Here is a 26,314-nt window from a genome sequence, read left to right as displayed (position 1 = left end):
AAAGATGTAAACATGACAATTTTGCACAAGCACTTGTTTTTAATATTTTTTTATCTTTATACTTTAATATAACCAACTCTTATTTTTGAGAAATGACACTCGGTCGCAAACTTCCGTTATATTTCATTTCCGTAGTTGTCTATCCCACTGAAACTTGTTATATCGTAAATCTACATTGAATTATATACAAAATCCAATCGCTTTCATATGGCAATTATTTTGTTATAGATTTGTTCAATCCGATGCCTCCAGTAAGGTAAAGAGCAATCTTTTTGCTCTTGAATAAACATTCTCAACATTTTAGGGGGTTTGTAGGTGGCATAATATCAGTCAATATTCATGTCCCTATCCATCAACCCTCTTTTCTGATCGTTCCAAAAAAAATCCCCGCCCGTCATCCGGGTTAACCCACTTTTGTGTTTTTTTTAAATCAAAGCACGTTCTTGAATATGTTCATAATAGTTGCCACTGGGAGATTAACAAGAAAAAAAAATCCCTTAAGAAATAATCAATTAATTCAGACCTTTGCTTCTCCAAGCATCAGCTTATTTTAAAGTTTGCTCTAAATTTAATGGCAAAAAGGTAAATGTAGTATAAACATACATTTGTATATGTACATCAATACGAATTCAAGTTCTTGGAGAAAAGATCACGAAACAATACCCCGTCGATTATACTGTTCTAAATACATGTTACAAATTGAATCAAATTTATAAACTTGAACTTCCAGAAAGACATTGTAACCTTGTTCGCGACACACCCTGAAGTGGTAAGCAAACATAATATCAAGTATGATTAAAATCCTTTAAATCGGACAATTTTTTTATTACAAGGTTAGAATAATTATTATTATTGTAACTATTGTTATTTTATTAAACTGTTTCTGAATTTGATGTTGAGGACAAACACTCAAATACTATTTCAGACATACCTCCCCTTGCGGTGGGCAACAATATTGCCAAATATAACAAATATCATTCGATGCTTTCACAAGTTCCGAATCGAATAGATACGGCAGAAAGAGAGATTCTTATAAAAAGAACCTCATCTTCCCCGAACTTTATCACGTGTATATGTTTAATTGTACCTTATCTTTGATATATGTTTTTGTCCTTTTTTTAGATGTTGATTTTAGTTACAATAATAATATTATTCTAACCTTGTAATTGAAAATCGTCTTGAAATGCACAATTTTCCAAATTATTTTCAAAACAATTTGGTCCTGCTGCCTGATCAGTATGCTGATCCCGTAATGTAAGGTGTTTGTCAAAACATGTATTTACTTCTTGATCTGTTGGCTTTGGTCGTATTTTTGAACAAAAACAAGCTGGATATGCATTTAGATATGAATCATCAAAAATTTCCATTTGCACGTTTTCCTATATATATAGTTGTATGTAATATTTAAATCTAATTTTTGTCATTGAACGGTAGTTTATTATGAAGCAGTATATTACAACAACAACAACCGTAAAACAACAATAAATCAAAACAATTAAAAAAAAATACGATTACAGCTGTGTAAAAAATAACTCATTTAACTTCTGTAAATTTTATTTACATTTCAGCTTTATCCTTCCTTTTTCTAGATTTGTTTCGATATTGCACCTTTTCTATATTTAATTACTTCGCACCCTTTTGAAAAGTTTATCCTTCCGAGTCTCTTTAACCTACATTGTCATTGTAGATGTACTTAAAGTAAAAATGAAATTAAAGTTAAACGTCGTTAAGACAACAGATTTATTCAACACTTCAATTTTAAACGAAATTAAACATAAAAATGTCAAATATATGCCATAAATGTATAATGGCGCATCCTATGTGTCCATTGAGTGTGCGTTACATGTGTTATTGGAGGTCATACAACACGTATTCATTGAGGGCACATTACACGTGTTCCGGAAGGGCACATTGATAAAATTAACGGTACCAATTTTGCTGCACCAGATGCTCATTTCGACAATAAAAGTCACTTCGGTAATGCTCGAGGTCAAAATTTGTTTAAATCTAAAAATTAAAAAAAAAATGAAGAGCTTATAAACCACAAAGGACAAAAAGTATAGCAAAAGCTGGGCACGGAATCAGAGCTTTGCACAAAGTAGATATATTCCTTAATTTTGAATAATTTCAAAAACTTGCATAACACAATATCCGTATTTTCATGCCAGTTCCAAAGTTCAGGCTGCTGGGCTGATGATACCTTCGGGGACTAAGAGTCTACCAGCAGAGGTATCGATCAAGTGGTAGTTATAACATTAACGGTACTAATTTGGCTGCGTATTTCGACAACAAATGTCTCTTTACTGATGCTCGAGGTCAAAATGTTTGACAATCCAAAACTTTTCATAAAACTTTAGAACTTAAAAACCACAAAGGACAAAAAGTATAACAAATGCTGGGAAGGGAATCAGAGCTTTGCACAATGGAGATACATTTTTTAATTTTAATTTTTTTTAGAAACATATTTAGTAATATCTGCATGTGCATGCCAGTCCCGAGGTTCTGGCTACTGGTCTTGTTATACTCTCGGGGAATAACAGAGTTTTGCACAAGGGAGATATATAAACGTGTTACTGGGTGGCTCTAAAGGGCGTATTCTTGGAAGACATTACACGTGTTCTTTATATTATCCATGTTTCTGGTGAAAACGTTACACATGTTTCTTGTAGACACATTAAACGTTTTTCTTTGGTAATCATATCACACGTTATTCTGGTAGGCACATTGCACGAGTTCCTGGAGGGTACGTAACACATGTTCCTGGAGGGTAAATTACCTGTGTTCCTGGAGGCGCATTATTCATGTTATTCGAGATAGCATTACCCTTTTTCCATTAGGCACGTTATACCTGTGCATGGAGAGCATAATAAAAGTATTCCTAGAGGGCACAATAGTTGTTTCTTGAAGCGTATTACACATGTTTCTCCAGGACACACTACACATGTTCCTGATGGCCCATTACACATGTTCCTTGAAGAGGAATTCACATGTTCCTGGTGGGCACATTTTACATGTTCCTGAAAGGCATAGTAGGCCTGTTCCTGAAGTTCACATTACACGTGGTCTTGGAGGGCACATTTTACGTGTTCTTGGGAGGCTCATCATACGTGTTCCTAGATGGCATACTATAAGTGATTCTGGAGGGCATATTGAAGATGATCTGCAGTTGCATTACATGTGTTTATGGAGGGCATAGTACATTGTGTTTCGGGAGGGCGCGTATTACACATGAACTAGAGTTTGGACTACACTTATTCCTTAAGGGCATTATACACATGTTCCTTTAGGGCGCATTACTCATGTTACTTAAGTGTATAATACAAGTATTTCTGACGGTATATTACATATTGTTCTGGAGGGCATATTTCAAGTGTTCCTCATTAAGACCTCACATGTTTGCATTCCGCGCATTTGACATTTATTTTCTTTAAAAGAAATATTTGTTTAACATTTTTGTTGAATCTCTTATTGTTTCAAATAGGAATAAAAAGAGATAAAGGCATTCAAAGTATCTTGTTTCCACTATATTTAAATCCACATGTATCGTAACATATGTGTAAATTTTGTGACAAGTTTGCAGTGTTAAAATTGAAATTGAACAAAAACCTACAGAACTGTTATTATATATTCTAATATGACGTGCTTCTTTCGCTTTGTAAACAACAGAGTGATAAAATTCTCGATATATCTATACTTAGCGCAGATTCCGAGATGTACATAATAATGGCTGTTAAAATATACCTCCCACGTAAATCCGCATATATCGTAACCTATGTGCAAACGCTATGTCAATTTCGCTGTGTTAAAAATTACAATTAAAAAAACCCTACAGAACCTTTATTCTTATTCTGAGACATAACAAAAAGAACCAATGCATTAGAGATCGGAAAAAATGTACAAAATCAAAATAAATTAAAATTCCGCGAAATTCCATGAATGTTTTTGGCGCATTAACGTCATTTTAAAACATGACGTCATACAAATGAAAACGACAAAGCTGAAGGGTTTTCCATTGCGTTTACCTTCTAAACTCGGATAATATTGCATTAAAATAAAATTTTGAGGTAGGTGTTACTTTTTTTCTATTCTATTGCATTATTCGCACATTTACTGATTTCAGCAAGTCAACATGGCGGCTCCTTGGTTACAAAATGTCAACAGTGAATTCGACGGTAGCTTACGAGAAAAAAATGTAAATTAAAAATGGCAAATGTTGGGTTTGAGAATTAAAAGAATCAATCACATTTTTTTCTAGCGGTTATTTAAGAAATGATTTATGCCAGCTACAGATTTATTACATTTTTTTTTACATTTATCTAACAGTGGGTAAAATAGAACAGCCACACACACGGCATACCTACCCTCGCTTCAGTTTTTTAATGACAGTATTTGTCCTATTAGAATCGAAATAATTCATGGAAGCCATAGATTTGTTGTAATTTACACATGGCCTGGGCCGTGATATTCGTTCATTTTATCCCTCGCTAAATTCGAATATCACGGCCCAGGCCATGTGTAAATTTCCAACAAATCTATGGCTTCCATGAATAATTTCTTAAACAATGCAGAAAAAAATGGATTCAATGCATTAGAGCTTGTCAAAATTTATAACATTAAAATAAAATAAAATGACTGATTTTGGCGCATAAACGTCATGTCAAAATTTGACGTCATACGGTGAAAAAAATCTCAAGCTGAAGGTTATTCCGTTACTTGTACGCTCCAAATTCGAATGAATATCTCTTTTAAATAGAACTTTGAGGTAGGTGTTAGTTTTTTTTCTATTCTATTGCATTATTTACATATGTGTGAATATCAGCAAGTAAACATGACGGCTCAATCCTTAGTTACAACATGCATGTCAACTGTGGATTGGACGGTAAATAGTAGGAAACGGCAAAATATTCTAAATTAAAAATTGTACCGATTGAAAGCTTGGTTTTACTTCTTTAGCTTGCTCTTATCTGACTTGGTACCATGATGTCCAAGGTAACCAGTCGACAAATTATATAATCCGGAGTCAAAAGTCGGTAAAATGGACTATTTTCATATTACCGACTTTTGACCCCGGATTATATAATTTGTCGACTGGTTACCTTGGACATCATGGTACCAAGTCAGGTAAGAGCAAGCTAAAGAAGTAAAACCAAACTTTCAATCGGTACAATTTTGGGGGAAAATTACCTTGTTAATATTTTTTTTTTCACTACAAAATCATTGGATAACAGTAAACTTTCCCCTCAAATTACACCGATTATATGTTTGATTTTACTTATTGTGGTTGCTCTTACTTGACCGAGTACCATGATGTCCAAGGTAACCAGTCGACAAATTATATAATCCGGAGTCAAAAGTCGGTAATACGAAGATAGTCTATTAAAAATGTTTGGGTTGAGAGTTATGAGAATTAAACACATTTTTTTCTAGAGGCTATTTAAGAAATAAATCTTACAAGCCATACATTAATTGGAAGTTTTAAGCTTTATCTTACAGGGGTAAAATAGGACAGCAACAGACACGGGAGACCTACTTCGCTTCAGGTTTTTAAGTACCATATTCGTCCTATTAGAATTGAAATAATTCATACAAGCCATAGATTTGTTATCATTTACACATAGCCTTGGTCGTTATATTCGTAAATTTCTACGCTCTGGATAAAATTCGAATATAACGGCCCATGCCATGTGAAAATTTCCAACAAATCTATGGCTTGCATGTGTTATATCTATCATTGATTATTAACTATTGTTATTAACATATGTATTATTATTTCCTGATAAAATTGTTTCAGCAACGCATTTCACGATGGTTTCTTAACACAACAGCGTACTATTCCAGTAAGATGTTCAAGATAAACTGGCGCCTTATTAACTGTAGATCCAAATTTTGAAGTATATTGTTGATTGCCTCTTAAAGCTAAAAGATAACTATTGTAATCTTGGTGTTTTAAATGATTTTTTTTTTATATAATACTAGTATATATTCTTGAAATTAATTTTACCCTCAAACATTTCGAATGCTGTATCAAATTAATAAGTTCATTTCTCCATAAATTGGAAGCAGTATATCGTTCACACGTAACTTCATGTCACTATCTTCACTGGCTACAATGTTTGTTGAGTGGCAGTGATCTCAAATTTGAACACATAATTTACTGTAGCTGAACATTTTCTCTCCTGAAGAGGGTGGCGCTTTGAAATGCTGGCAGCTTTGGACAAATTAGTATTACCACTTTTAGCTGTATGTAGATCAGACGGCAATGACGCCGTTCACTTTTTACTTTTACAGTTGTCTTCTTTCAACCAATGCCACCTAAATACTGTGTAATAACTAGTTTAGTACCTATTCGTTGTACTTGGTTTATACCAAGTACGCTTACCCATATCCGATCTCCCTTCATTAAAGGTACAACTACCGGACCCAATGTTACAGGAACTGCTGTATAAGGTGGTAGATTAGTTCTTTGACATGTATTTACTTCGTCTACAGTGTACCTGCTCATATTGATACATGAAAGTGAACGAAATCTATCCCTGTCAATCACTTTAGACGAAATTTTATCACTGACGCTTGATGTGTCTAAATTAATTGTTGCTACAATATGGAAAGTTCCATTCTGTTTTACCACGACTGTGTCTCCATAAGATCTGAGAAACGAAGCAATTTGATTTTGCCAGGTAACATTTACATTTGCCATTTTACCGATTAACTGATGAGCAGTTCGGTTCATATTAAAAGTCGCTGACTGGATGACATTCGTTTGGATTTTTGTAGAGACGAGAGGTTCACCTGTAGTTGGAGGTTCACATGCAGGTGGTCGCAAATAAACATAGACACTCCAACCCACCAAAGGAATTACTAAGAATAATAGAAGTAAAAATGTCGCAATTAACAAGTTTCTAGCATGGTTATTGTTGTTTATTTCAGAGTTATTTGATTTTTTATCTACTGATTCTGTCATTTTAGTATGTTTGCCTAGATAGCTACTATTTACAACATTAGATATTGATTTGTTTTCTGTATGTTCTTTTGTATCAAATTTATGTTGGTCAACGGTAACATTTACCATTGGTATGTGTCCATACGAATTCCCCGATCGTTTTCTACTTTCTTGCGGCTTATTCGTCATTAAATCAACGTCCTTGGTGCCACTTAAATTACACGAGGATTCAGATTTCAAATTGTTATGGGAGTCGCTTATATCTTGTTTAGTAGCAAAATGCTCTTCTTTCATTAAAGGTAATTCATCTTCTGAAAAAGCCATGCTTTCAGTACATTCTGATTTAAACCTCGACTTTCGTTCATTAACCAAAATATATGTTTGTGCGTCCTGTTGGTCAAATTCATTCATTATATTGGCATTGCCATTGTCGATAACTTTCTGTATGTGTAGGCTCTGACGTTTTTTTTATAAAGATGAAATACTCCCTAAAGGCCAGGTACATGTATTCCCTGTTTTTATTTTCTCAAAATCTTCTTTGCTTTCGGTAGCACATCTTTCCATGTTTTTTGTTAAACCTAATCTTTGGCAATCTCTACAACACAATAGATTCATTAGTTCATTATAAATGTTTTCGTCATCATTATCATCATCATCAGCATCTTGATGAGCAACAAGAAAAATTTCAAGATTATCTTTAATGTTTTTTTTTCGGCCGTACATGCTGATTGCATCTTAATTATACTTTCAATGATGAGTTTTTAAGTAAACAAGTTTTTACAAAACAATGCAGTAGTCCTTGGCATATGGATGTTCTTTAAAGCTGACTAAGAAATATATTTGGTAAGTAAAAGAAAAGGAAAAAAAATGGAAATTTTTCTCATGAGCTGTATGAATGTATTTTTATTCGAAAAATTAAGTAACATTTATTTATAGTTTTCCCTGAAAGTTTAATAGTTTAACAATTTTTATACAATCGTCTTGATATATTGAACTTACTTGTACCTTGGATCCTTTTTAGTATGGAACTCACTTGTATATTCCGTTACTGACTGTAGCAGCGTCTTAAATGATAGGACATGTCTAATGAAGCACAGATTTCGAAATACCCATATATATATATAAACTGAAAATCCACCTGATCAACTTTTATTTTTAGAACGCTCGTAACTATTCAGGTGGCACGGTAGTATTTCCTGGCCCATAAGGGATAATGATAGCATTTTTAGAATTTTCACCACTTTCTAACACTGCCAAAAATTCTACATTCACAATTAACTGAACTACTTTCATTTTACTATTCAGAAATGAATTTGAATATGTATCATGACCGTTTACTTTTTTTGTTATCTTTAAGAACCTAAGGCCACTAGTGCTTTTAGGTCTTTTATCGTGCAGTGAATACAAAATTTAAAAAAATTCTCAAAAATTCATTTTTATTTGTATGTAAAATTATTTCTTATTTTTCTACACCTGATTCATCCCTCAGTTTGGGAAATATGTTCAGTTGATACTGTATTTTTTGTCCAATCATAATGTTCAGATACATTGACTTAAGTAGGGTACACAAAAGAGCAACCTAAATTCTGGAATGCAAATACTACCGTGCTACATTTATAGCTTTTCGAACCAAATCTGACATATATTATATGTTATTCAGGTCTCAGACAAGGTATATTATAATGTGACATTCCCGGCTTAGGATTAATATTCCCTGAGCTGAAAAATTTATTAAAAAAAAAATGCATTTTAAGAGAAGGACATAAAATATAGAAACATGTTCTGAATATATATACTGCATGACGAATATTCAAAAATGCATGCCTGGTCCTGGAAAAGACATTAAGGAATGGGTAATACGTAATATATCACTTAATTAATTTTTCATCACCTCAGTCTGGATTACACATAATATTTAATATTAATTCAGTAGTAAATATTATAGCTGTAAATATCATATATAATATGAGGATATATAATGTTTGCGCACATTATGCGTTTAACATGAAATTTACAGATATATTCTTGGAGATTGTGTTCTTACTATTTTGTTCAGGAAATTTTTGGTCTTTTTATTTTATCGAAATGAAAAGTGAATTTATCATCAACAAGCTAAAATGCATTTGTATGGTAAAATACAAATGATTGGAAACAATAACATGAATAAGCAACTCGCCTAATTGAGCAAAAGTCAGAAAAACAATGCTTTTGATAGAAATACATCAAGACAGTTCAATGCTCTATTTAAAGTTGAATTTCAAATATTTGTAATGACTCATAGGATATAAATGCACATATAATACCAATGTGAAAAAATACGATGCCTTGGTATCAATGTGAAAAAATACGATGCCTAGGTATCAATGTGAAACAAAGACGGTGCTTTGGTATCAGAGTGAAAAAAATAAGGTGCCTTGGAATCATTGTGAAAAAAATACGATGCCTTGGCATCAGTGTGAAAAAAGACGATACCTATTGACTTGTTTGCAATATATAGGATACCTAGATTAAATAGAAATCCAGATAAAGCATTCATATTGCTGGATCGATAAGATTTTTTCCGATCAACCTTTTTCCAAGACCTACCGTATTGGTTGGGGATAGAATATTCATTTTTACATGTTGCTAGGCAGTCTTACTTATTTTCGTTGTTAGCGCGAGATTTCTTTTCTTCTCGATTTTTGCGCAAAATTATATCCTGCATTTTGTTAGAAAAATTATTAATTTTCGTCCTGTCTTTTATTGGAAAGATTATTTATTTTTTCAGTTCTTAGCAGGGCATTTTATTCATTTCTATACTCCTCCTGTCCATCTCCCATCCCTCAAACAATCAAGTGGGTCACGTTTTCAAATGTGTGCGCATGTCACAAGTCATGCAGGATTGTCGTCAATAATTATCGCTGTACGTGTGTTTATTTTAATTTTATTTTATACCCGAAATCGAAAATTGTATGATACATATCAGTAGTATCTTGACGACAAATCTATTGCGACGTCATACTTGGTTTAAATAAAAGAGCGTAACAAATACTCACTCCCATTTTTCCAAAAATTTCCAGTTATAATATAAATAAATGATAAATAAGCTTTATTTATAGATTGTTTTACTCCCAGTTCTGTTAATTGTAAGAATAATACTCAAACATTTTTACGTCAGTTTTGATAGAAAATATTTAAGAGGAACAATACTTATAGAAGATACGAATATAAAATGTAGATTTGGGATTGTCGTTTAAAAAATATTACTTAGTAAAGATTAAATGAATTATCCAGGACAATATGTTTTTGTGAGCCTTTTTAACCCACGCATGAAAACAAAATGTCTTGCAAATTCTACTAGGCTGCAATTTTCTGGTTCTAAATTGTAACCGTGACCCTACCCTCTTCATTAAACGCTTTCATGAGGCATTTTAACATTTAGACCTGTTTAATTTATATGATATATTAAAGTTGATGGTGGGTTAATTGGAACATAGTGGCCCCACCATTTGACATAATTGCCACTTGCTAATTTATTTGTGCAATCTATGTACAAATAAACAGCTGCGCTAAAAGCGCATGAAACGCCCATATTGTGCATATTAAAATTGTTGCAAGAATAAAATTGGATATTTCATAAGCAAATAAAATGGCTCTGTAGAAAAACATGCCTGAGGATACCGTTTTTGAAATCGAATCGTTATGTTCAACAATTTTATCAGTTATGTAAAGTTTTAACTAAATCAATCAAAGCAAACTCAAGTTATGGTACAATATGTGAAAAGATACTAAAATCTGACAAATAAAGTCTCATAACTCTAGAGCGACAAAATGAAAATTCAAAAAATGAAAACGGGATCTTCCTTTCATTAATCCCCACTATAATATAAAGTTTAGAGGAAATAAATACAGGAATCCTGGAGTTAATGCGCGATTTGTGAGAAATAGCCTTAAATAAAACAGTTAAAGTTTCGTAACTCTAGAAAGACAACATCCAGAAGATAAAAAAATTCAAAAGGGAGCTTCCTTTCGTCAATCCCAACAATAATGTAAGGTTTGGAGGAAATTAATTCAGGAATACTGGAGTTAATGCGTGACTTGTGAAAAATTGCCTTAGATATAATGGTAAAAAAAAGTTCCGAAACTCTAGAATGACAGAGCCAAAAATTAAAAACAATTCGGCCGTTTCAATGTTATGTTAAAGTTATATGAGAATTGGTCGAAGCGAGTTTGAGTTATCGTTCGAAGTGTTAACGGACGGACGGACGGATATTGGTATACCATAATACGTCCCGTCATCGACGGTCGTATAAAAAGACAACAAATAAGTAAATCAAAAAATTTTTTGCAATTATATAGGCAGTAAAGTTTTACAAAAAAAATGAAGAATATTTATCATTAAATTCGTGTTAGACGTTTGTTTGATGACAATTACCGATTTTTTTTCATTTATTGAAAATTCAGATAATCTAGATTTTTTACTTCCATGAAAGTTTGATATTTTATTATACGAACAATCGATACTTTTATGACTTACAGTCTTTATGATGAAATATCAACGACTAATACCTTTTGTAAATTACTTTTTATACATAAAAACACTAAATATGCTTTTAAAATTGCTGGCAATGAACGGCTTGCATATAGATATTTAGTTGTTTTCAACGAATATGTCATGTTATTATACCTTACATATATTATAAACAATTCTATTGGGTAACACGTTATCACGTGACATGGAATAATTCAGTTAATTTTCATTTAATTGCAAGTAAGGACGAATAACCCTAAACACTTCATGATGTTGTAAGTTGGAAGGCACATACAGAATATCATCGACAACCCTTGAATTACAGGCTTCTTACTTGAGACGGGCACATACAGAATATCATCGAAAACCCTTGAATTACAGGCTTCTTACTTGAGACAGGCACATACAGAATATCATCGACAACCCTTGAATTACAGGCTTCTTACTTGAGACAGGCACATACAGAATATCATCGACAACCCTTGAATTACAGGCTTCTTACTTAAGACAGGCACATGCAGAATATGATCGACAACCCTTGAACTACAGGCTTCTTACTTCAGACAGTCACATACAGAATATCATCGACAATCCTTGAATTACAGGCTTCTTACTTCAGACAGGCACATACAGAAAAACATCGACAACCCTTGAATTACAGGCTTCTTACTTAAGACAGGCACATACAGAATATCACCGACAACCATTGAATAACAGGCTTCTTATTTCAGACAGGCACATACAGAATATCATCGACAACCCTTGAATTACAGGCTTCTTACTTCAGACAGGCACATACAGAAAAACATCGACAACCCTTGAATTACAGGCTTCTTACTACAGACAGGCACATACAGAAAAACATCGACAACCCTTGAATTACAGGCTTCTTACTTCAGACAGGCACATACAGAATATCATCGACAACCCTTGAATTACAGGCTTCTTACTTAAGACAGGCACATACAGAATATCATCGACAACCCTTGAACTACAAGCTTCTTACTTGAGACAGTCACATACAGAATGTCATCGACAACCCTTGGAATACAGGCTTCTTACTTCAGACAGTCACATACAGAATATCATCGACAACCCTTGAATTACAGGCTTCTTACTTCAGACAGGCACATACAGAATATCATCGACAACCCTTGAATTACAGGCTTCTTACTTCAGACAGGCACATACAGAATATCATCGACAATCCTTGAACTACAGGCTTCTTACTTCAGACAGGCTCATTCAGAATATCATCGACAACCCTTGAATTACAGGCTTCTTACTTAAGACAGGCACATACAGAATATCATCGACAACCCTTGAATTACAGGCTTCTTACTTCAGACAGGCACATACAGAATATCATCGACAACCCTTGAATTACAGGCTTCTTACTTCAGACAGCCACATACAGAATATGGCGGGGTTAAACATGTTTGAGGGCGCTCAACCATACCGTAAGCTGGTACAGTGGTGTAGCAGCTAAACAAGCGAACCAACTATAAAAATCAGTCGAAAATGCCATTTTTGTTATATGCTCTCAAAAATTATATTTTTTTTTTATTTCTAAGCTTTTTGTCACGAGCGTATCCGATGAAGGTTATTCCTGGATTGTTTTACTTATAAAGTCGGTACCTCAGTCTTAAAGGGTAGCGTCCGCATAATTAGCCAGTGATTGCGATGATTTTGGAGGTAAACTTATTGTTCATGATAATATATAATAGTCTAAAGACTTTAATAATAACTCCCTATTGACCTAAGACGGCTTTAGTTTTTCTGATTTTTGGTTCATGCAGTCTCTCAATACTTATGAGTTCTTCTTAGTCAGTCATTATCAACCTATGTTATGTGATATTTGAATAGAATCAGCTCCTGTTTGTACTAAAGCATATCATTAGGAAGAAGATATGGTATGATTGCAAACGAGACAACTCTCCGCCATAGATCGAATGACGAATGACCGTACGGCCTTCAACAATGAACAAAACCCATTGCGCATGGCAGCCTAGTTCAGTTTTTCATTGCTCAATCTCGGCAATGTGGAATACTGATTTTCGTATGGATAAGGATCCAAAGAAAGGTTTCACGAAGAAAGAAACATAAAAAAATCCGGAAGGGTTTCAAATCTCGGGTCAAAAGTTATTGTAACATCAATAATTCGTTATGTCCATTTACCTCAGGTAATTCAATAAAATATGCTATTCATGGATAGCAAATATTTGAAGATTTATCATGATTTGGTAAAAAAAAGTCACAAAAAAACGCTTTTATTGCTGTTCTTCATCTCAAAGTCACCGTGAGACCTTCAACACAGAGAAAAAACTGTCACCTCACTGCAAGTGCATTATGTTTATTGCTTTACAATAGTCAGATAGTTTCCTGCGTCACTCCTGTAGAGATAATTTACTCCTAACATGCTGATCCAGATAAAGTCACCCTGAGATAATTCCTTTACATCATGTATTGCGACGGTCATGGCTGTATTCGGTGCCATGATTTGTTTCTTGCATATTTCGCTATATAGACTATATCTTACACATATCAATGAACTGAAATGCTGACGAACTTTGGAGTCTCGACTGGTACTTCTGGTTTGTAAGTTAAATGAAAGGTGCACTGTGTATATTCCACTGCTTTGTATGTATAGTTTCGTACCATTCTTGCCCAATTCAACAAATGTCTTGTTGGGTTGAATCCATGTTAAATTCAAATTCTGCGATGCATCAACATTTATAACGTGTTTCCATCCGATATGAAAAGTTAGAAACGATATGGTTTGAATTGTTGGTAATGATAGTACATGTACCCTTTGAGCACTAGGATTTATGTCATTTGAGCAGTTCAACTCACGGTAATGGTTGATATGTTTTTGTTCTCTCGGCAAAAAGTAATACAGCATTATAACAGTGACAACAAATATTATGAACATGATACCGAACATAATAACAAACGGTAAATATTTCTTAGTGTTTTGAAAACATGAACATGTACAAAACGATTTGTTTTTCTTATTTGACAGTTCGTTAATTACATTGTTTGTTTCATTGTCTGTACTTTCAACTCCAACATCACCGTTATCACTAACCTGAATCAAACAATCACCTTCATGTTTCGTTTGAGTTTCAAATATATGATTAGTGTTTACCTCGTGTTGTTTCCCTTGATCCTGCCGTGGATGCAATGGTGAAATGTTACTTTGTTTACCAGGAAGGTTTACGGTACAGGATGGTTTTGTATCACTACTGTCTTGTACAGATAAAAGCTGAGTTTCCTCGTCGATATGTGACGGCGTGCTTGTATCGATATGCGACGTTGTGCTTGTATCGATATGTGACGATACGCTTGTATGTGAAATGTTATCAGCTGTTAAATGTGTAAAGTTATCGTCCAAAGGAACGGTTTTGCCATGCCTTTTTTGTTTCGACCTTTGGATATCAATCATGTCTGCATCTTCGTCATTGTTAATTTTGTTGCATATCTGTTCAATTACACATTGATTGCTAATAGATTCGTTCATTTCTATATCCATTGTGAATTATAAATACGAATTAACATTTATGTCAATATTCAATTCTGATTCTTATATTCATCTTCATTTTCCACCTCTAATGGCGAGTATATATAACTATTACAAATGGCGGTGTAAGGATTGCATAGTGGTATTTATATTTTGGGGATTTCAAGATTAAAATACCTTTCAAAATTATAGGTAAATACCGCCTACATTGTATCTATATATAAACCGTTTACCAGTATTTAAACTTTATTTTAAACTTGTTTGAATATTTTCTACCTTCTTTTGGAAATATATATTGCAACTTTTTTATTCTTTGCGTTTGAGTATAATTAAAATGGATTTACGAGTTCTGAACATCAGTGAAGTACTATTGTCTCTTATTTGTCCACATTTAAAATCAGAAATTTAAATACCGATGCACAAATTTTGTGTAAAATTTTGTGTTACCAAGACATAAGACTGTGGTTTTATTTGGTGTTATTCTTTACATGTACGTACATTATTTTTGACCTTTCAACTTCTGTTGGCCTAGCCAATGAAAGACATGTAAAAAAATGTCATTCAAATAAGCTCTTAATTCAAAAATGAATACCAGAAAAGGGCACAATACTGCATGTTCGTAAAAATTACCAGCTGTAGAATTACAACATTTACTGGACAAGATGCAATTTGGCGAAGTCAATATAATGCTTTAATATAACAGTTCTATTATAAATCCTCGCCTAACGAAATGAGAACAATTTATGTCATATTATTTATGATGTAGATTTGTACCTTCTTTCGAATTTGAACTATCAGTTCGGAGTATAATAGTCTGCCTAAAAGATTCAAATGAAAAAAAAAATGAAAGATATATAAAAACCTACAGGACAGTAACACCAGGAGGCAGACTAAATAATGTACTTATATTACGGTTCCGAATCATTATTCCTTCTTTGAGACATGAATGATAATTTTTCCTTCGGTCTTCGAGTTAATTAACTTCTGTTATTACCTGCATCGCAAACGCGACAGCAGATCTATCTACCTCTTTCGTCAAAGTTTTCTTGGCTTCTATGAAAAGGAATGATTCATATATGGTCTGCAGCTTGATAATAATGAGTTGTAGCACTTATCGTTCGAGGAAAATGCTCGTTAAAGTGTTCTTGGCTTCAATGAAAAGGCGAACGCAATCAAATGCATACAGCGACGCAGACCCAGCCCGGTATTTGTCTTGTATTTGGAGGAGTGCATTAACTATAGACGGTTTTTATAGTTATTGCACTATGCAATTTTTATTTGATTATTTGATTTGATTTGGTGCGATCCCGGAGTTGAACGTTTGTCATAGGAAAAGCAAATGGGAGGAGCTTAAACCAGTGAATTAATACACATCTCAGAAGTTTTTATTGTACTGTTTAGCTCCGTTTTTTTACTAGTAAACAATGAAAGATTAAAACAAGAATTAAAATCAATGGCCACAAAATTTCCCAAATCAATGTATAGTACTCAATGAACACAAGCTTGAAAGATAAAATCGACATTTTGTTACACTTTATTTTCAGTCAAAAATTGCGTTGCTTAATTTGTTGTCAGTAGTGTAGATAAAATGTATGCACAATAGATTATGAAAACAGAAATTCGTGTGAGGAGGGGGCATTTAACTAACTCTAACTCATTGGTCCTTATTCTAACACTTATCGTCTAGTCAAACTACCGAACTTAACCCTAAATTTAAACTTGAAGCAAATGATTGTCAGAGAGGAGTTACAAAGAAGAATACGAAGAGCCGATATTGATCAATTACTTTATAAAATACGTTGAAATACCAAGACTTAAATACAGATATATAAAAGGTCGCAAGTACCGTAAATATTGTTTAAAGGAGACCATGTCGTCATTTTTTCTTCCTTTTGGTTTCCTAGCGAGTTTCCGTCCGGTCGTTCTTGGTTGTGTACCTGTTTTTATCGTGTCCGAATAAATATTTCAAAAATACATGTCACTGGATGTTAAATCATTTCTATCCCGTCTCAAATGTTTGTCCCTGGACCTTATGCAATCTACATCCATTTAATTTATCGATCTTTTTCCTGCTGTTGGGAACGAAAGAGTATAGTACCTTCACAATCTGTTCCTTCCTTGCACTACTTCTTACGCAACATGGTATACATCAAAACAGATTTTGCATCTATCGCCTCAAGAAATAACACATAAATCGCTCTCCGGACTGTAAACCTCAATGGAAATCTCACGGCAGCAGTTCATTCACAAGTGCATGTATTACAAGTACAAATCCTATTGAAACAACTGAAAAAGAAGAAGCCGAAACACCGATCTTTCAGGAAATTGACAATCCTAGTCAATGACGTGCAATGTTCGAACTCACAACCTGTATGACAGGCTAGTGATACAGTAGATGAAAGACTACTTTGTATTGGTATTTAATCTGAAAACTATATTTCAATGATGTTTTAAACACGATGAACTTGTTTCGAAGATTGTGAAACCCCTCGGGCTGTAGTCTAGAAATGATTCCGTATTAGTTTTAGGGGCCTGCTAACCATTGAAACAATACTGCGACTAAACGTGTTCGTTACTTGTCGTTTAAACTTTATGTGCATTTTTCAGGAAAGATTTATTATTAGATATAGTTAGTTAGATAACCTTCTATTGTGACTTTTAATTTTATGGTGTCGTTGTTATCTGTCTCTGACATATGCTAACTTATGCTTTATTCATAACAATAACATGCCTTAGTCGGGATGAACTGTACGAGCTGACTAAAATTGTACTTATTTTATTTTGATCAAACAAATTTATTTTTTTTCAAATATTCAATAAATAAAATAAAAATATTATTTGATGTTTTGAAACAGTCAATTTAAAGCAATTCAGGGGTATGATCCCACGGCACATCCAAACTGTATTAAATATCTTAAACCATGGATCACCGTTGTCATCTAAATGTGGCACATGGAAGGATTTTTAACATTTTTTGTATCACTTATATAAATATTATCGAAACAAACTTCCACATTATTAACGATATCATAGAATACATCTTCCATGGTAGCGATATCACTAGACGAAACATGTTTCAACAGATGCAGATGTACTGGTCGTTACAGCTGCAGGAGAGTCGTCCATACCACATCTAATAATACTCCTTGTTGAATATACTGACCTGTTGATACTTCTGTTTTACTATTACACATTTGGATCAACGAAAATTATTTTAAACCAAATCATGATAAGAAAACTAGGTCAATGGGAGACTCCTTTCAATTATATGTTGCGTGTGCAAGACAACTTATGAAACTCGTCGTGTCGTTGTACATGCAGAAAATAAACATCTTTTGAATTTAATTGATCATGTGGCGAATGCAGTGGTCAGAGCTGGTATATTTAAGGCATGAACACATTAGTATAGAATCTGAAAAACTTTTATGCAGAAAGGAAGCATGCAACTACCTTTGATGGATGTCTTTTTTTAAACTTCATTTGAAGATGTGATATAGTATAGAATCTGAAAAACTTTTCGCCGACCCAAGATATTGAATATTGTTGTCAGTTATATTTTCTATACAGAAAGGTGGCATGCAACTACCTTTGGTGGATGTTCTTTTTAAAACTTCATTTGAAGATGTGAGGATATTCTTCCGGTTCCGGTTATGGAACGCTGATAAGCCAAGACCAAGTACACATGTACAAATCCTACAACATCGCTTGGTGATTGAAAATGTTTGATTTCAATGTTGAAAGATATAAAAAATTCCTTGATAATGACCAAATTGACATTACATAGATTACTACCCGCCCGATTGTCTGCCCACTAGTTATCGGAGCAACTAACGGACAAATCAAAACAGGCAAAATTCGAGCAAATTGATCTAAGTTTGTACAAAAAAGAAGCCCGAATGGTTGGTTTTAGAACTGAACTCACCGTCTTATACCCTGGATAAGACCGCTTAACCTATACCATCATGAATATATGGGTAAATTAGACAACCGAGACATATGCTGGGCCGATAGCCCCGAGGTAGTCACGAAAGATGGACCACTTAAAACTACATGTATCACAGTTGAGGTGAAAACATCTGAGGACAAACTGAACCCCCTTCTTTATAAGATAACATTATTTGTGCGAACTGGCTGCATACAAGCTCAAGGAAACCACTTTGAAAAGTTTGCAAAAGAAGACTTCCCTCAACTTATCCACATGATGGGGATTCTTACTGATGAAACTCAGCAAACCAAATAATTGTAACCGACACAACAGATGCCAATAACAATGGCAATTGCACCAAATCAACACCAATTATAACTAAGAACCAAGAGACAGCAACTGAACAAGTAGACACAAAAACACTGATGAAATCCAGCGCCTAAAAACCAGTATAACACATAAGATGTCCCAAATGCTGGATAAACAAAATACAAATTTTGACACAATGAAAACAGAGATAGAACAGGTGAAGTTAATGATAAAGTGTAATAAAACAACAGATGAACTAAACACATTATTAAACGCATCAAAAAAAAGTAATAACACTTAATTAAAGATTGAATAATAAAAAGGAAGAGATAAATCATCTCCATATGACCAACCAACAACTTATGGACATTCTTACTAAGACAACAGATGACCTTATTACTGCATTACAGTCAACAAGAAATGAAACCCATGTTTTAATGGACAAACTAGAGAACAAGGATGAGGAGATAGCAAAATTAAGTACCAACAACAGAAACCTAAGCGAAAAAGTAGATAATCTTTTTGACCATAATCTTAATCTTAAATCTCAACTACTTACATTACTTGACCCACAACAGGCAGTACAAGTAAAACACAGGATATGTTGACTTTACCCAAGACAGATACCTCACACCTTGAACAAGGATCTGTTCCAAAAGTGCTAATGATTGGTACCTCAAACACTTAAGGAATCAAAGAAGACAAAGTGACAAATGCAGTACGAACGCATAAATCCATTCAATACACCATAGACGATGCAACTACATACATCATGCAATATGAAGACCAACCTAATCTAGTGATCTTGCATATTCTCATGAATGATCTGAAAAAATATGACCCTGCAACATGTGTTGACAAACTAATTCAGCTAGTGCATCTCATTGGAAGAAAATGGATTGAAAGCTGTAAATGTCTTATTTATTTAGCTACACCAAGAGCAGATGATATAAATCACCATACCAATGGGGTAATAATCAATGCCTTGATCAAGCAGAAAATATCTGAATGTCATCATGTTACCTTGGTTGAACACACCAACATGTTATCCGGAGAGAATGCCATGATGTCACTGTTGTCGGATGACAAATACCACTTAAACGACAAAGGAACCTCGATCCTAGCTAGCAACTTGAAACATGGCATACATAACTATCTAAACATCCCAATACCTCGTAACAGAAGCAGATCCAGGAATCGTACTCCAAACAATCGACAAGTAGGAAGCGTTCGTGATCGTGGATTGATGGGAACAACACGCCGAGACTAAACCTCAATTATAACGATTTATAAGGGAAAATTATTGTAAAAAATAGTGGACAATTTTTTTATTTTGTTAATTGTACCAAATTCTTTTCAATAAATTTTTTACCAGTATATTAGTATATATATACATACTATTTATTTTTAAAAACGAAGGAATCCTATCAATTTATTTGATTTGTAACAATTATTTACAGAAAAGTTTTAAAAAAAGAAAGAAGAAATTTCAACTTTAAACTCTAGATTCATTTAATATACTGGAGTTACTTCTCTTTCCATGAAAATTGTATTCACCTTGGTTTATCAATACCAATACATTTATATTCATTTAAAGCTATTAGTGATTCCTTTTGAATTGTCTTTTTTAGCTATATACTTTTAATATTAGTATACATGTTTTATAGAAGTAGGAAACTACTTTTTTGTCTTATTTTGTCTTTTTTTTTTTGCTCCTACCATCACCTGTGGACAACCAATAAAGAAATGACTATGTCATTTTCAAAATTGAAAATGAGTACTTGGAATGTTGGGGGCTCTTTTCTGGGGACATTGATAAAACCTAAGACCAGACCTTCATTGACTCAATTTTCAAAATATGATCTAGCATTCCTCGTAGAAACCCATGTTGGTTACAATGCCAATATAAAAAATGTGGGCCCTTTTAACTACTACCCATTATGTAGATCTATCACAAGGGCTAATAATAGACGTTATGGCGGAATAGCAATTTTAAGAAAACCTCACATAAAAAATCATGTGAAAATTTAAAATTATACTAATACTGATAATCAGTGGGTTAGATTAGAAAAGAAAATCTTTGGCTTTCACAGAGACCTATAATATATTTGTGTTATTTATTACCCACCAGTGACATCCATTTACACTAAAAAGGGAGATATAGAAATTTTCGAATGTCTTGAAAATGACATTTCATTATTTTGTAAAGATGCCGATATTCTACTTTGTGGCAATTTTAATGCCAGAACTGGAACACATCCTGATCTAATTATGCAAGATGAAGTAGATTTTCTTCCTTTTTACAATTCATATCCTTTGGATAAAAATATTACGTTGCGTAAAAACCAAGATAAAACAACTTAATTGTAGAGGGAAAGATTTATGTGATTTTTGTATTTCTCATAGGCTCAGATTTTTAAATGGGCGTACACTTTATGGTAATTGGTAATTATACCTGCTATACTCCCCATGGAGCAAGTGTTGTAGACTACTCTATTGTGTCGGAGAGTGCCTTGATTACATTTTGTACTTTAGAATAGCCGAATTTGTACCTACATTATCTGATGTCATTGTAAAATTAAATAGGAAATGTCAGCTCAATTTAATGCTAATTTACGAGATGATGGTATTGATCATGATTTACATACTATGCCTTCTCGATACATGTGGTCAGAGAACTCAGCGACACTGTTTCAGGAGGCTCTAAACTCTCCGTCTGTACTTGCCAAAATCTCAGATTTCATGCATAAGGGGCATTTTACATCCAAAATAGACATAGATGAAGCCTCAGTTAAACTTACTTACATTTTCATAGAGGCTGTTGAACAATCTTTAAAAAAAATCCTAAATCTAGGAAAAAGAAAAAGAAACACAATTTTTGTTGCACTCAATGAGAAAGAATCTTATAAATTACGGAAGAATTTACTCTACTTATCCGGACGATCCTCTTGTTAAAAACCATTCTTACAAATTATATAGAGAATATAACAAATGCAGAAAAATTAAAAAAAAACCAACTGTTTAACGCAGATATTTTAGAGCAATTAGAAACTCTTCATGAGGACATTCCTAACCTATATTGGAAGTTGATTAATAAGTTACAGGACAAAGATCATGATTCTTCAGTTAACAATATATCACCATCTAACTGGCTTCATCACTTTCAAGAATTAAGTAAGGTTAATGATATTTTTTTAGATAGAGTAAAACATCTTGAGGAAAGTTTGGAGTCTGCTGAGATATCTCAGAAATGTTTTAATGAATTAGATTTTGTAGTTACTGATAATGAAATTATCACTGCCATCTCAAAATTAAAATGGAACAAATAACCTGGGTTGGACAAAATAACAAATAACATGTATTTTAATTGGTTGCTTCAAAAAATATTCAACTCTTTTGTGAGTAATGGCACATATCCTGAAAAATGGGCAGAAGGATATATTACACCCTTACATAAGGCTAATGATATTCTTGATCCAAACAAGGAGACAATCTTAGTCCAAACCACTTCAAGATCTTTATTAATAATTTGAAAAACTATTTAAAGAACTCTGAGGACCCAGTTTCGATAAATAATCAAGATTTACACTGTCTTATGGATGCTGACGATATTGTTTTATTATCTACATCTCCCAACGGCTTGCAAAAAAAATGGATATTTTGCAAAATTACTGCAATGATTGGTGCTTAAGTGTGAATACAAACAAAACAATATTGTTGATATTCTTATATAAAATTAAGGGGGATCTGTTGAGAAATGCCATTGCGCTATCTTGGCGACAAGAAGTAATCTGGGTTATTTATACAAGTATCCCAATAAAAAGTCCTTAACTTAATACCGAATTTGTGCAATGTATTGATTATTGGAAAACTTGATCAATATTTGTAGAAAGTCTTATAAAATGAAGGCACTATCCTGGCGACAAGAATTCATTGGCGATAATTTTACAAGTCCCTCTCCCGAAAAATGGTACCCGGCCATTTAAGATTTGCTCATAAGCGAACTCACCCGAGGTATTTATGAATGGCGTTGAAATGAGAAGAGGATGTGATTAAAACCAAGGCACGAACCCGGCGACAAGTTAACCTTCTGATTACGGACGGACAGACGGACTTGTCAAAACAGTATACCCATATTGCAGCTTTGTTACATAGGGTAAGAAAATAAATTACTTGCCGACTATTAAATGGTCCGATGTGAAAACGTATGTTAGATAAATTAGAGTTATCTTTCTTTATGTATAAAATGTTGAATGAAACTTTTTAATTCTTGTGTTAGCCCAACATTACTTTATTGTAGTGAGATATGGTCACTAAATGTTGTTAAGAATAACAAAACTCTTGAATCTCAATATTTATCAATGGAATCAGTAAAACTCCAAATCAAATTTGCAAAAAATCTACTTATTTAATAACGTAAATTCAAAGGCAGTAAATACAGCTGTATTAGCTTAGTTGGGAATGTACCCTATTTGGTATACAGGCCCTAAAGTCTTCTGTAGGAGTTTGGTTACATATTTTAAACTCAAATGAAAAAGAGTCTTTATTATATAATGTTTATAAAGTTAACAAGCAGTTAAATGATGGATTTGCTTCAAAAATTAAAATGCTACTATCTAAATTGAATTTCACTCATGTTTGGGAAAATCAATGTACCTTTTCTAAAAAACGCTTACTTTCAGCCCTAACGAAGAAGCTCAATGAAAATTACATTATATTTTGGAAAAATAGTCTCTTTAATGATGATAATTTAAATAAATGGAAATAAACTAAGAACCTACAGAAAATTTAAAGTAAAGTATGAACTTGAAAAGTACCTTTTATTGAATTTAGATAAAAATGTTACAAAAAATTATGCAAAAATAAGAATAAGTAATTTTATAGTATGCTAGCTATTGAACGTGGTCGATATAATAAAACAGCCTTAAAAAATAGAATATGTTCCTTATGCTATAAAGAGGTGGAAGATGAATTCCATTTTTGTCGAGCCTTCGACTTTAGTCGAAAAAGCGAGACATAGCGATCCTACATTCCGTCGGCGTCGTCGTCGTCGGCGGCGGCGTCCACAAATATTCACTCTGTGGTTAAAGTTTTTGAAATTTTAATAACTTTCTTAAACTATCCTGCATTTCTACCAAACTAGGACAGAAGCTTGTTTATGATCATAAGATAGTATCCAGAAGTAAATTTTGTAAAAAAAAATCCATTTTTTCCGTAATTTACCTCTAAATGGACTTAGTTTTTCTGCCAGGAAACATTACATTCACTCTGTGGTTAAAGTTTTTAAAATTTTAATAACTTTCTTAAACTATCCTGGATTTGTACCAAACTTGGACAGAAGCTTGTTTATGATCAAAAGCTAGTATCTAGAAGTAAATTTTGTTCCTGTTTTTCCGTATTTTACTTATAAATGGATTTAGTTTTTCTTCCAGTTAACATTAGATACAGTCTGCAGTTAAAGTTTTTAAAACATTATTTAGATTCATTAACTATCCTGGATTTTTACTAAACTTGGACAGAAGCTTCTTACAATCAAAAGATAGTATCGCGAGGAATATTTTAATTTTTTTTTCCCTCATTTTTGTTGAGCCTGCGATTAACAGCAAAATTAGGCGAGACACTGGGTCCGCGGAACCCTTTCGAATTTTATCATAAAATGTACAGAACTTAATAAACCTAGGATCAAAATGTTTAATGAAATTTCTAATATTGTCCCCTGTTTTAATTCAATGAGTAATGAAAACAAATTTGATTTTATATTTTCTTGTGAAGAATGTGATATATTAATTATCATTGTTAACAGTATAAGTGAAATGTATAATGAGAGAAACAACTATAATGTCAATATATGAACTGTGTATGATTCATGACTAATATTATTATATAATATATAATCAAGATATTTTAAATGATAACTTTATAGAGGAGGCATGTTGTCAAAAATAGTATTGTAATAAATATTAACACTTTTTATTATTTTTCAATGCCACATGTTTATATTGTTTTCTATCTATCGTTTTGTTATTTATATGTTTTTTTTCTTTAGTACCAATCCTATTGTTCGGATTTTAAACTAAAAAAAATCTTATTCTAATTCTTATTCTGATTCTTATTCTTATAAAGATTTTTATATTTATATTTCATATTTGAGTTGTTTTTCTTGTGTATTGTCTATATTGCAATTGTTTAATATAAAAAAATCACTGTACTGATTATGCCCATAACGGGTCCTCTATTGAAAATAAAATTTATCTTATCTTATATGCATAAGAATAAAATCTCGGTATATATAAAGAATGTGGTAATTTGTTAATACGGTATCTGAAAGAAATCCGCTGTGACACAGGCAATTAAGATGGCTACTGTTAAACTTGGAATCTTATCATTCCGAGAAAAACTCCATTGGCTCGCATTTCTAGCATTTTGGTACATAGGTTACATGCAATCATTTTTCGCTCACCAAACTGTGTTAATAATTGAAAGGAAATATGCGCAGTCGATGACTGGTATAGCTTCTCTCGTAATAATATGCGTTTGTCTTTTTTTTTTTATTATCACAGAATATTTGTGTTTTGTTTGGATTTAGAGCTCACACACTACTTAAACTTACATTTTCATATCCAATGTGCATGTTTTGGTTGGGTTTTTTTTCTAATCCTTCATCAACTTATCGTATCGCGTTGTCAAAGGCTTAGTTGCTTAATTGCTTGGCAAGCATGCCATATCTTATTATTTTCATACATGTATTATTCAGAGTTCCACAAGAGGAGCCAAAACACTATACTATACTTTTTAAGAATGTAAAACAACGTTCGGACATTTTTATGTTTAGATTGATTGGTTGTTTATTGATTGATTTAACCGTCGGATGTATATTATGTCTTACATATTGAGGACAAGATCCAGTCAACAGCATATTATTTTATTACATTTTAAAAGGAGGTAAAATAGGAGAAGGGTAAAACAATTTTGACAGTCACTAATAAACAAGGCGAATGTATAAGGATACAATGTTTGTCTAGCGTGTAAACAAGGCGTATGTATAAGGATATCATGTTTGCCTAACCGTATAAACAAGGAGAATGTATAAGGATACCATATGTACCTAAC

The 26,314-nt window shown here is 33.0% G+C and overlaps 2 protein-coding genes across 8 annotated transcripts in view; one reads left to right on the top strand and one right to left on the bottom strand.

The window, feature by feature from the left end:
- Window positions 1-26,314, top strand: part of LOC127725477 (uncharacterized) — a 117,641-nt gene that overhangs the window by 52,479 nt on the left and 38,848 nt on the right. The gene's annotated exons all lie outside the window — the stretch shown is intronic.
- Window positions 5,950-8,031, bottom strand: LOC127725488 (uncharacterized). The gene is made up of 2 exons (XM_052232501.1): window positions 7,940-8,031; window positions 5,950-7,535 (listed from the first exon to the last, which is right to left on the bottom strand). Exon 2 carries the CDS (start codon window positions 7,349-7,351, stop codon window positions 6,299-6,301), a length of 1,053 nt encoding a protein of 350 aa, XP_052088461.1. The 5' UTR covers window positions 7,352-7,535; window positions 7,940-8,031; the 3' UTR covers window positions 5,950-6,298.

The sequence above is a fragment of the Mytilus californianus genome, unplaced genomic scaffold (assembly GCF_021869535.1).
Source record: "Mytilus californianus isolate M0D057914Y unplaced genomic scaffold, xbMytCali1.0.p SCAF_15, whole genome shotgun sequence".
Classification (NCBI taxonomy): Eukaryota; Metazoa; Mollusca; class Bivalvia; order Mytilida; family Mytilidae; genus Mytilus; species Mytilus californianus.
Note: the sequence above shows the minus strand (reverse complement) of the source record. Positions and strands in the feature narration are given on the sequence as shown.